The 12042-nt window shown below is 38.1% G+C and overlaps 1 protein-coding gene across 5 annotated transcripts in view; it reads left to right on the forward strand.

Annotated features, from left to right (window-relative positions):
* PARD3B (par-3 family cell polarity regulator beta) overlaps nt 1-12042 on the forward strand; it is a 734574-nt gene that overhangs the window by 182196 nt on the left and 540336 nt on the right. For all 5 annotated transcript variants that reach the window (XM_053281579.1, XM_053281603.1, XM_053281561.1 and 2 more), the window contains exon 3: nt 9889-10060. In XM_053281579.1, the coding sequence (XP_053137554.1) occupies nt 9889-10060 (172 nt within the window). The remainder of the gene's footprint in view (nt 1-9888; nt 10061-12042) is intronic.

Below are 12042 nucleotides of genomic sequence, written 5' to 3' on the forward strand. Positions count from 1 at the left end.
CTAAGTGACATCCCCAATATGCCAACAAACGGAGGGCTCAGATCCAGTGAGGCTCCTCAGCATGTCAAGTGTGAGACCCATATGCCTGCAGTCTCAAACATAAGCAGAGAGGCTTCTGGAAGCCTATCGAAAAGCAGTGCTAGCAAGTGCATGCTGCCTTTTTTAAGGGTCATAGTAAGCATTACTGTCCTAATTATTAATGGTTCTACGTGAATGCTACTAAAATATGTATTTGTGAACATAAGCGGATATCCTTCTCTCAACCAAATTATAAATGAGTAGAAGACCTAGAAATGTCAATTTCTTTGATGTAGTTAATCCTCCTCCCCCCCCTTTCTTGCCCATTTCTCCACTTGGTTCCTTCTTTCATATTGTTTTTTTGCCTCGGGTTAATGAGTTTGCTTAAATATTTGTGTGTCTGTTCTACTATTTTACTAGCATTAATGTATCATTTTGACATGAATCTTCAAAGTGACAGAGAGGATTAGATGTTACACTAGTATTTTTACTGTAATGCAGGAACACACTCCCTCCTACCTTTTTGGTCTTGGTTTATACAAACATCTTCAGAGTGTTACAAATTAACACTTCAGAGTTAATTTGAGTATATAATGGTTTAGCCCATTTAATGAAGCGGAAATAATATTTGACTAGGATCCAAAGGTTCTCTTGCATGAGGTTCTCTCTCTACACTTGCACAAGATCTCCCCATCCCACACAATTTCTGTTGGTTCAGCTCTCCTGCTGTAACGTACCTTGCTACATCCTCTATCTTTCTAGAGAATTACCTACCCTCAGCAGTGGCTTTATTTAATGTGTGTCATTTTTGATATAAATAGCTTTGAAAGTTGGGGGAAAATATTGAAATACTTGAATACATAGCACTACACTGTGGTTAAGGTTGCAAAAAGAAGGGAGGACACTCATGCAGGTGAGATGAGGAAGTATGGGAAGAAACAGGGACTTGTGGGACTGGTAGGCTCTCCCAATCTCCTGATGCATGGCTAAGAATTTGGATTACTATAATAATTATTATAAATGATTTGCTTCTATACTTGCTAAAAGAATGGGTGGGGGGTGATCTTGGTAGAGTTTATTCATGAAGATCTGGCTGGATTTCTACCAAAAAGGCAAATAAAGGACAATATGCAAACAGTTTTAAGTGTATTAGAATATTACGAAAAGCATAATGATAAACAACTGGCTATGTTATTTTTGGATGTAGAGAAAGCTTTCGATAACATCTCCTGGCAATTTATGTTGAAAACCCTGGAAATTGTAGAGTTTGGAGCTCATTATATAAGGGTGATTGGGTCTATATATTCTGAACAAAAAGCAAACATTAAGGTTAATGGAGAACTTACAGATTATTTTAGTATTCAAAAATGTACTAGACAAGGTTGTCCCTTGTCTCCATTATTCTTTATATTGGTCTTGGAAATTATGTGCAGGATGATAAGGGAAGAGACCAAAATACAAGGATTGTCACTAGGGACACAAAGATACAAACTAAGAGCCTTTGCAGACGATATAGTGTTGTTTTTACAAGATCCTTTAGAGTCAATCAGTACATTATTGGAAATATTAGAATCATATAGGCATTTGGCAGGGCTCTATATAAATAAGGATAAGACAAAGGTATTAATTAAAAATATGAACAAAGAAGATATTGAAAAACTTGTCTTGAGATCTAGTTTCAATGTGGAAAAAAGGTAACATACCTAGGAGTTACGTTTACAACAAATAATGCCGTATTGTTTCAAAATAATTATATTAAAATCTGGAAGGAAATAAAGATAGACTTATGTAGATGGAATAGATTGAATCTATCGTTAAGTGGAAGAATTTCTGTCATCAAAATGAATGTTCTTCCTAAAATGCTATATTTCTTCCAGACAATACCACTAATAAATACAATGTCAATTTTTGATCAATGGCATAAAGACGTAAAGAACTTTATTTGGCAGGGCAAAAAACCAAGAATAAATTTTAAAAACCTAACGGACGACAGGAAGAGAGGAGGGTTTGCATTACTGAATTTTAAGTTATATTTTGAAGCAATATGCCTAAGCTGGATGAAAGAATGGATTACATTAAAAAATCCAAGACTGTTAGATTTGGAAGGATTCGATATAAGATACGGTTGGCATGCATATCTATTTTATGACAAGGTAAAAGTAAATTAAGACTTCTTAAATCACTATGTTAGAAAAAGCTTATATATGGTATGGATGAAAAACAAACTTGTGTTAGAACCAAAAATTCCACTTTGGGTATCTCCACTGGAAGTTATATCTAGAAAACAGAAAAATATGCAACAGACATGGCCTACGTATCGACAACTGCTTGTTCCTCAAGGTGCAAAATACGAACTTTAAAAACTATATTTTATGCAAGATTGGAATATTTCTTGGTTTCAGTATCACCAGATTAGCGCCTTATTCAAGCAAGATTGTAAAAAGGGTCTTAATCAAAGTCAGAATTTGAACAACAGTTCTGTGACAAGGAAGACAAACTAGTTTCTAGGATGTATGATCTGTTATTATTGGAAGATACAAGAACGGAAGTAGTGAAAACTTAAATGATTAAATGGGTTCAGGATTTTGGTTACAATATAGACTTGGAGAAATGGGAAAAACTAAGGGTAGAAGACATGAAATATACTGCCTGTTCTAATTTAAAGGAAAATAATCTTAAACTGATGTACAGATGGCATCTAAATCCTAAGAAGTTGGCTTTAATGTACAACACATGTCAAACAAATGTTGGAAGTGTAAAAAAGAGGAGGGTTCCTATATACAGTACATTTATGGTGCACTTGTAATAAGTCTAAAGGCTATTGGGATTTAATATACAATGAGCTTAAAGTGTTTAAAATGACTTTCCTTAAGAGCCCAGAAACAATACTGTTAGGCATTGATAATAGCTCATTGCCTAGGAAATACTGGATCCTCTTTATGTATCTGACAGCAGCAGCAAGATTGACATTTGCATACAAATGGAAAGACATCCATTGCCCGAGTAAAGAGGATTGGATATTTAAAGTGTTAGAGCTGGCAGAAATGGCAAAGCTAACAGCATTATTAAGAAATAAATCTGAAGCATTTAAAAGGGAGTGGGACCCTCTTCTTATTTACCTAAAAACATATTATAAAATGGATTTCTATCAGGCTTTTGAATGGTAACAAAAATGTTTTTTAAATGCCCTAGAGCTGACTTGTAATTAGCATTTGAAATCTTTCCCCTAATTTGCTGGTCCTTCTTTCTGCTTCCCTGAGGGTTAGGGGGAAGTTTAAGGAAGCCCCGGTGGATCCAGAGGGAAGGGGAAATCACTGAAAGTCTCTCCTCTCCCTTTGTGCAACGGAAAATAGGGATCTGCAAACAGGTTCAAATTCGAACCTATTCATTTCAAAGGTTCAAACTTGAACCAAACAGGGCATTGAATTGGCAATGCCAATCCGAGTTCAAACCAAACAGAGCCTTGTTCTATTCAAACTGGTTTGAAGGTTCAAGCCTCCAAAACTGGGTTGGAGTGGTAGGCACCCATGGGTTCCAACTACCACCCAAACCCCAAAGGAATCAGACACTCCTGTGATTTTTAATAATTGAGGGGTTGCATTTTACCTATAGGGTATAATGGGGACTCAAACTGACCCATTATTCCCTATGCAGAGGAACTAGGGGCAAAAACCTTGGGTGGGTGGTAGGCACCCAGGGGTGCCTACTACCCACTGAACCCCAAAGCAATCGGACACTCCTGCAATTTTAGATGATTTTTTCAAATTTCAAATTTTTGCATTTTCCCAATAGAGAATAATGTGGATTTGAGTATGCCTCAACTGACCCCCTGGGGGGTGCCTGGGCACCAAAGTGGGTTTGAGTGCAAGGCAGGTATGACCACAACTCCCCCCATGAGCCCCAAGCCCGTTGGGGTTCATGGTTTATTTTTTATATATTTTAAGATTTTAGGCTGTTTCAATGCAATGAATAGGAGTCCCTCCCCCATTCATAAGTAGAACAGTGCGTGTCCTTAATTGCTATGAACTCTGAACTCAGAGTTCACAGCAAATTAAGGTGGCACACTGTTCATTGCATTGAAACAGGCTAAAATCTTTGAAAAAGTATAATTTTTTAAAATAAAAAATGTCTACCACCCACCCCAGCTTTGTGCCCCTAGGTCAGGGCTGCTCAACTTCGGCCCTCCTGCAGATTGTTGACCTACAACTCCCATAATCCCTTGCTATTGGCTACTGTGGCTGGGGATTATGGGAGTTGTAGTCCAAAAACAGCTGGGGGGCCTAAGTTGAGCAGGCCTGCCCTAGGTGCTCTGCGTAGGTAATAATGAACTGGTTTGAGTACCCATTATACCCTATGTAGAACCTTTTAGAACCAGTTCAAATTGGATTTGTATTCGAACCGAACCCAGGGGTGAGTTCGAGCAAAACCAAAACTGAACCTACCCACACTGGTTCAAATCCAAACCAAACAGGCCAAACCAATTTTGTGCACATCCCTAACGTTAGAAAACCCTCACAGAGGGGTTGTGGGTTAGTCTGAATGTCAGTCAATATTTTTATTTATTTATTTACACAGTCAGACAGGTGTTATTGACTGATTTGTTTTATCCAGACATCGAGTCCTAGACCTGGAATGGCTGGATTTATTATCAATGTTGTTGCTGTTATTATAGATATCGTCGCAGAATATAGGCTGTTCCCAGTAAGTTGCTTTTTGTAATTGGCTGATGGTGATTTCTGGGGCCCCTATGGTGTTGAGGTGCTCTTCAAGTTGTTTTGGAATTGTACCTAGGGCGCCAATTACCACTGGGATTATTTTGGTCTTTTTTTGCCACAGCCTTTCAATTTCAATTTGTAGATCTTTGTATTTGGTGATTTTTTCTATTTCTTTTTCTTCTATTCTGCTATCCCCTGGTATTGCTATGTCGATTATTTTGACTTGTTTTTCTTTCTTCTTGACTACAGTGATATCTGGTGTATTGTGTGGCAGATGTTTGTCTGTTTGTAGTCGGAAGTCCCATAATATTTTTACATCTTCATTTTCTTCAACTTTTTCAATTTTATGGTCCCACCAATGTTTGGCTACAGGTAGCTTGTATTTTTTGCAGATATTCGAGTGTATCATCCCTGCTACCTTGTCATGCCTTTGTTTGTAGTCAGTCTGTGCGATCTTTTTACAACAGCTGATTAGGTGGTCCACGGTTTCATCTGCTTCATTATTTCATCTGCTTCATTATTTCATCTGCTTCATTAATAATAATAACAACAATAACAACAACAACAATAATAATTGCAAGAAACAAACCAACTAATGTACAGTGCAGCAACAATAACAACACGAGCTCGGATATAAGATCAATGGACCTGTAAAAAAAGAAAGTATTACATCACCTAAATGGAAGATAAGATTAGAAAATAAAATCGCTAGGCTTAGATCAAATGCTAGTAAATTGAAAGATATGAAAGACAAGAAGCTGAAGAATGAAAACACCAAACAGTATCTGATCCAAAAATACCACCTAGATTCAAGGAAAATTAGAGAAGTCCTGGAAATAATAAAGCAGCAAATAACAGCAGTGTCAAAAAAGATTAGCAGATATATAGCCAGAACTACACAACACAGGCAGAATCTCCAATTCCAGTCGAATCAGAGACGTTTCTACCAAAGCATAGAAGGAGAAACTGCAAGAAACATCGAAACACCAAATAAAGAAGAAACAGTGCAATTCTGGTGGAAATTATGGGACAATCCAATAGATTATAATAAAAAAGCAGGCTGGATGAAAGAGGTCAAAAAATGTAACCAACAAATGCAAGATCGAATAATAACACCAGAATTAATAAGTGAAAGAGCAAAGAAAATTAAAAATTGGACTGCTCCAGGCGACGATGAACTGCATGGCTTTTGGCTTAAACACCTAACAAGCCTTCATAAACAACTATCAAAACAGTTCAATCACATTTTGCAAGGAGGTGATATTGAACAATGGCTAACAACTGGGAAAACTCATCTCATCATGAAAGACCCAGCAAAATGTGCAGTTCCAAGTAATTATAGACCGATAACCTGTCTGCCAACCATGTTCAAATTATTAACTGGAATAATAGCAGATGAAGTGATACAACACTTATTAACTAACAAACAGCTTCCAGTTGAACAGAAAGGAAATTGCCCAAACACCAGAGGCACAAAAGACCAGCTGCTGATTGACAAAATGATTTTAGAAAATTGCAAGAGAAGAAAAACCAATCTAAGTGTTGCATGGATTGACTACAAGAAAGCCTTCGATTCATTGCCTCACACATGGATACTAAAATGTTTAGAAACAACTGGTGTCAGCAAAAACATTCAGATATTTATAAAAAAAAAAAGCAATGAGCATGTGGAGTACACAGTTAACAATCAATGGCGAGACACTTGGACAGGTTAGCATTAGAAGAGGCATTTTCCAAGGGGACTCACTATCCCCTCTGTTGTTTGTAATCGCCATGACCCCACTTTCACAAATACTCAACAAAACAGGCCTCGGATACCAAACATCTAAAACATCAAGTCAGATCAACCATCTGCTGTACATGGACGATCTGAAGTTGTATGGAAGTCCCAGTCAGAAATTGAATCACTGCTAAACACTGTCCGTATATTCAGTAGCGATATAGCAATGGAGTTTGGACTAGACAAGTGTGCTGCATTAATAATGAACAGAGGGATAATAACAAAAACAGAAGGAATAGAACTGCCCAATGGAAGCAAGATCAAGACCCTGGAAGAGAAAGAACCTTACAAATACTTGGGCATTCTCCAGGCTGATAACATCGCACACACTGAAGTTAAAAGAAAAATGGGAAGTGAATACATCAGGAGAGTTAGAAAAATCCTAAACTCCAAACTCAATGGCGGGAACACCATACAAGCCATAAACACCTGGGCTATACCTATTATCAGATACAGTGCAGGAATAATAGATTGGACCCAGGCAGAGCTAGAGATGCTAGATTGTAAGACTAGGAAAATCATGACCATCAATCATGCTCTGCACCCCCGCAGTGATGTCGATAGGCTATACCTCCCGCGCAGCTCAGGTGGAAGAGGAATGCTGCAAGTCCATCAAACATTAGAGGAGGAGAAAAGAGGCCTTGAAGAATACGTCAAGGACAGTGAAGAAGATGCACTTCAAATGGTCAATAATGCGAAACTATTCAACACCAATCAAACAAAGCAGCCCTACAAGAAAGAACAAGTCAAGAACCGAGCAGAAAAATGGAAAAATAAACCACTGCATGGTCAATATTTGCACTATATAAGTGGAAAATCAGACATCACCAAGACCTGGCAATGGCTTAAGAATGGCAACTTGAAGAAAGAAACAGAGGGTTTAATACTGGCTGCACAAGAACAGGCACTAAGAACAAATGCAATAAGAGCAAAAGTTGAAAAATCAACCACAAACAGCAAGTGCCGCCTTTGTAAAGAAGCAGATGAAACCGTGGACCACCTAATCAGCTGTTGTAAGAAGATCGCACAGACTGACTACAAATAAAGGCATGACAAAGTAGCAGGGATGATACACTGGAACATCTGCAAAAAATATAAGCTACCTGTAGCCAAACATTGGTGGGACCATAAAACTGAAAAAGTTGAAGAAAATGAAGATGTAAAAATATTATGGGACTTCCGACTACAAACAGACAAACATCTGCCACACAATACACCAGATATCACTGTAGTCGAGAAGAAAGAAAAACAAGTCAAAATAATCGACATAGCAATACCAGTGGATAGCAGAATAGAAGAAAAAGAAATAGAAAAAATCACCAAATACAAAGATCTACAAATTGAAATTGAAAGGCTGTGGCAGAAAAAGACCAAAATAATCCCAGTGGTAATTGGTGCCCTTGGTGCAGTTCCAAAAGACCTTGAAGAGCACCTCAACACCATAGGGGCCCCAGAAATCACCATCAACCAATTACAAAAAGCAGCTTTACTGGGAACAGCCTATATTCTCCGACGATATCAATAACAATAGCAACCACATTGACAATAAAATTCTGGCATCCCAGGTCCTTGGGAAGGACTCGATGTCCGGATAAAACAAACGAGTCAATAACACTTGTCTGACTGTGTAAAATAAAAATAATAATTTCACTTTTAATTATTTTATTTTAAAGAATTGCTCCAACTCCTAGATTCCTAGAAGCAATATATTACACTTTATAATGGTATATTGGTGTAGTGCTTTCTTTTGCTTTCCTTTTACATTCTATATGTACCTTGTATTCTTTTACATTCTATATGCACCTTATACATTTTCACTTGCATTTTCCCCTCTAATCAAATACATTTCAATATTTCTTTAATCTATTTTAGAAACATTTGTGAGGTTTTTTAATACCTCTTTAAAAAAATTTCTTAATTAGATTATTATTACTACATAGCAACTGAATATAAATTAAGCATCATTCCTCACCCCCATCTCATTGCTTTCTGTTTATATGTTTACACCATGGGTTTGGGGAGCAGGGTAACTGCTAGCTGTTACTTTTCTTCAATGTAATCACTTCTGTCAACATGTTTTTCCTTATACTATTTTGATTTTTTGCTGGCATTCATATCTTTCATTTCTCTGATGTTCCTTCATTTTTTTCCTAATTTTAAATTGCTGTTTTCTAAATTTGAACACTTTCCAAGATATAAATATATCTTTACATATAGTTAAGGTCTTTCTTATAAAAGCAACACTGGTTTTAATCAGCTGCATTTTTTCGAAGACCAGTTGTCATTGCTTTGCTTGCTCTTCCATTTACCAACATATATTGATGCTGACTGGAATACTCACTTCACTTGCAGTATGATCAGCTTCTTTCTTTTCTATCCCCTGTTGTTTATGGAAGTCAGAAAAAATGTCCCAGTGTTTTGCTTATTTTATCAATGTGGAGCTTTAAAAAACAAAAACAAAACACAATCTTGCTGCATACATCCAAAGTCTCTGTCACCAAGTAGCTGTTCTTGCTTTCTCCTTTGGGCCAATTGCCCAGCCTCTTCGCACTTGTGACGCCCACTTTAGAGAGTATTTTAGTATTTGCTGTGCTATTTGTTGTTGTATATCATATACAGGATGTAGAGGTGGCATGATTTATTAACATGTCTTGCTTCAGTAGCCGCTTGAATTTGGTATGATAGCAGCTGAAAGACATGAGACATCTTATATATTTTACTTCTCAAGACCTGTAAGGGATAAATATGTTTTAGAAAGGATTCCTACACACACACACACTCACTCACTCTTTGACTTCTTAGTTGTTGCTTTTAAACGGAAATAAATTTATTTTGAACCACCACCTCTTATAATAAACCTGCCTTAGAAAAATGTTTGGTAAAGGTGCTGCTCTAGCAAATATGCTTTGCTATTTGTTACACTTGTATCCTAAAAATTTGGAAAAGCAACCATATGCATGAGCCATGTGACTTAACACATTTTAAGTGTTTTCTTATAACAAGTTGGGAATCACTAGCAATTTTTTTTTAAAAAAAACTGTCTATATGAGTGGAAAGCACTTTATGCATGCATTGAGGAGGACATAAATTCCTCCCTTCCAGACGTGGCCCTCATTGCATGCCATTCGAGATGATCTCCTAATCCTGTTTAAGAACCACAGGGGAATGATGCTGGAAAGAGGACAGCCTCCTTGTTTTAATGAAATACTACATGTATCTTTTTGGCTAATGAAAGGGAAAGATTGTTAAGCCAAATGATGCAACTGCATGGATGAAATTTCCATTAAGTAGTCAAAGACATTATCTGGTGTTTATGCCTCTGTTAAGATGCTTAATTCTTGTTATGTGGATCTCATGAAATATTTCATTTTACAGTTGATTGCAGTGTATGAAGAACAAGATTTGCTCCCAAAGTATGAAGACAGCAATGGTAGTTTGACAGATGGAAACAGTCCAGATGCTTTTGAGAGTGATGTAGCAGCTCAGCTGGCTGCATTTCAGCCAATGGGAGGAGAGATTGAAGTGACACCTTCTGCTCTGAAGCTAGGTATGTCCATGTGAACTTTTAAAAACATGATTACCTTGGATAAATGGCATGTGCTGTTATTTTGCTCTATTTATTATTTATATAGTGCCTTCTGTATATATAATTCTCTAGACAGATAAGAAAACTGGTCCCTACTGCAAGGGGCTCACCATCTAGAACAGGGCTGCTCAACTTTGGCCCTCCTGCAGATGTTGGCCTACAACTCCCATCATCCCTTGCTATTAGCTACTGTGGCTGGGAATTATGGGAGTTGTAGTTCCAAAACAGTTGGGAGGGCTAAGTTGAGCAGGTCTAGAAACAGGAGATAGAGAGAGATAGCTGTGAAAAGGGAGGAAAATAAAGGGGAGGGTGAATGTAAAAAATATCTAATTGCTTTATCTGCATGTACTTAGATATTATACTTACTTAGAGTGAATCTTTTCAGGAGTTTTCCATGCTAAGGGCTTGTGTAGTCTGCTGAAATACTGAAATTTTAGGCTAGGAAAAGCTGAATTCTGCAGCCTATATACATTTTCATAATTTTTCTTGTAGTCTAAAATGTATTCCATTTCCATTGGTTTTGCTACACAGAGAGTACAAGAAGGCATGCAAAGCAATGAAGCTCCTTGTTCAGCACATCCCTCTTGTTACTAGCCACACTCACTATGCCATTTTGGGGTGCTTCAGTCAAACATAGCCTCTTAGGCATTTTCTTTCCTTAGTCTGCTTGGAAGAGAAATGCTGGCTGCATTCCAGCGCTCTGGCAAGGTGTTTCCCTACAGTGACTTACAGGTCAATTTGCAAAAGATTGCAGTGAGCTGAAGGAAATGGCCCCCTTGATTACATCTGAACATTCTCATTCTCTCTCTCTCTCTCTCTCTCTCTCTCTCTCTCTCTCTCTCATATATTTATATACGGCCCCATCCAAACAGCTCACAACAAAAATAAAACCCACAAATCAATCCTTTTAAAAGCAATCTTTACAGAACAATTTAAAAACCGCATAAAACCATTAACGATTAAAACATTTAAAATAGTTTAAAAACCGTGGAAGGCCAAGCCAAACAGATAGGTTTTAAGAGCTCTCCTGAAAGCCAACAATGAACTCAGACTATGGATTTCTGCCGGGAGTGCATTCCACAGCCCAGGAGCAGCTACAGAGAAGGCCTGCCTTTAAGTCGTTTCCAGATGTACCGGAGTTAAGAAGGCGCACTCTAAGGTCACCCAGACCTAAGCCGTTCAGGGCTTTAAAGGTGATAACCAGCACTATGTATTTTGCCTGGAAACATAGCAGCCAGTACAACAGTTTGAAAACAGGCATAATATGGTCTCATTGCAGGTAAACTATAATGAAACAGTATCAGGAGTATGCAAAACACACACACAAAGAAATATAAGTTTCTAATGCACAATCTGTCTAACAAACTATTCCCTATGCTGAATCCCCCTTTACTTGAATTCACTCAATTCCTGAGGAGAATTGAGCTTCCTGTAATCCTTTCTTTTAAGGATCTACAGAGTTATTCCATGAGAGAAACCTCCATGCTGGCTTCGACCATAAGGGAGCAAACTCTGTTGCCCCTCACTAAGCCTTTCCACACATGCTTCTTTCCAACAAAGACTGCCCTTCTTGTTGCCAGAATTCCCTGCAACCGCTTTCTAGGTCCCATCCACCTGAGTCCATTTCATCAACACTGCATGCACCACTGCCACACAAACTTTCAAATGGGTCCTGTGCTGTGTCCTGTGAAATTTGAACCGAATTCTGCTCCACTTAGGTTCCAGTTGCCTACCCTGCTGCTTCAGGCCTCACAACTCCTCTGAATACCAAGGGGCCATTTTTGAAGCAGGCCAGAAGGGACGCTTAGGAGCAATCATGCCTACCACCCTGGTGAGTTCCCCATTCCAGGTTCCCACTAGGGCATCGACAGAATCACTGGCAGCACCAACATTAAAACCCTCCAAGGCTTTTTGGAATCCTACAGCATCTAGAAGCCTTTTTG

This window comes from Hemicordylus capensis, chromosome 1 (genome assembly GCF_027244095.1).
Source record: "Hemicordylus capensis ecotype Gifberg chromosome 1, rHemCap1.1.pri, whole genome shotgun sequence".
NCBI lineage: Eukaryota > Metazoa > Chordata > Lepidosauria > Squamata > Cordylidae > Hemicordylus > Hemicordylus capensis.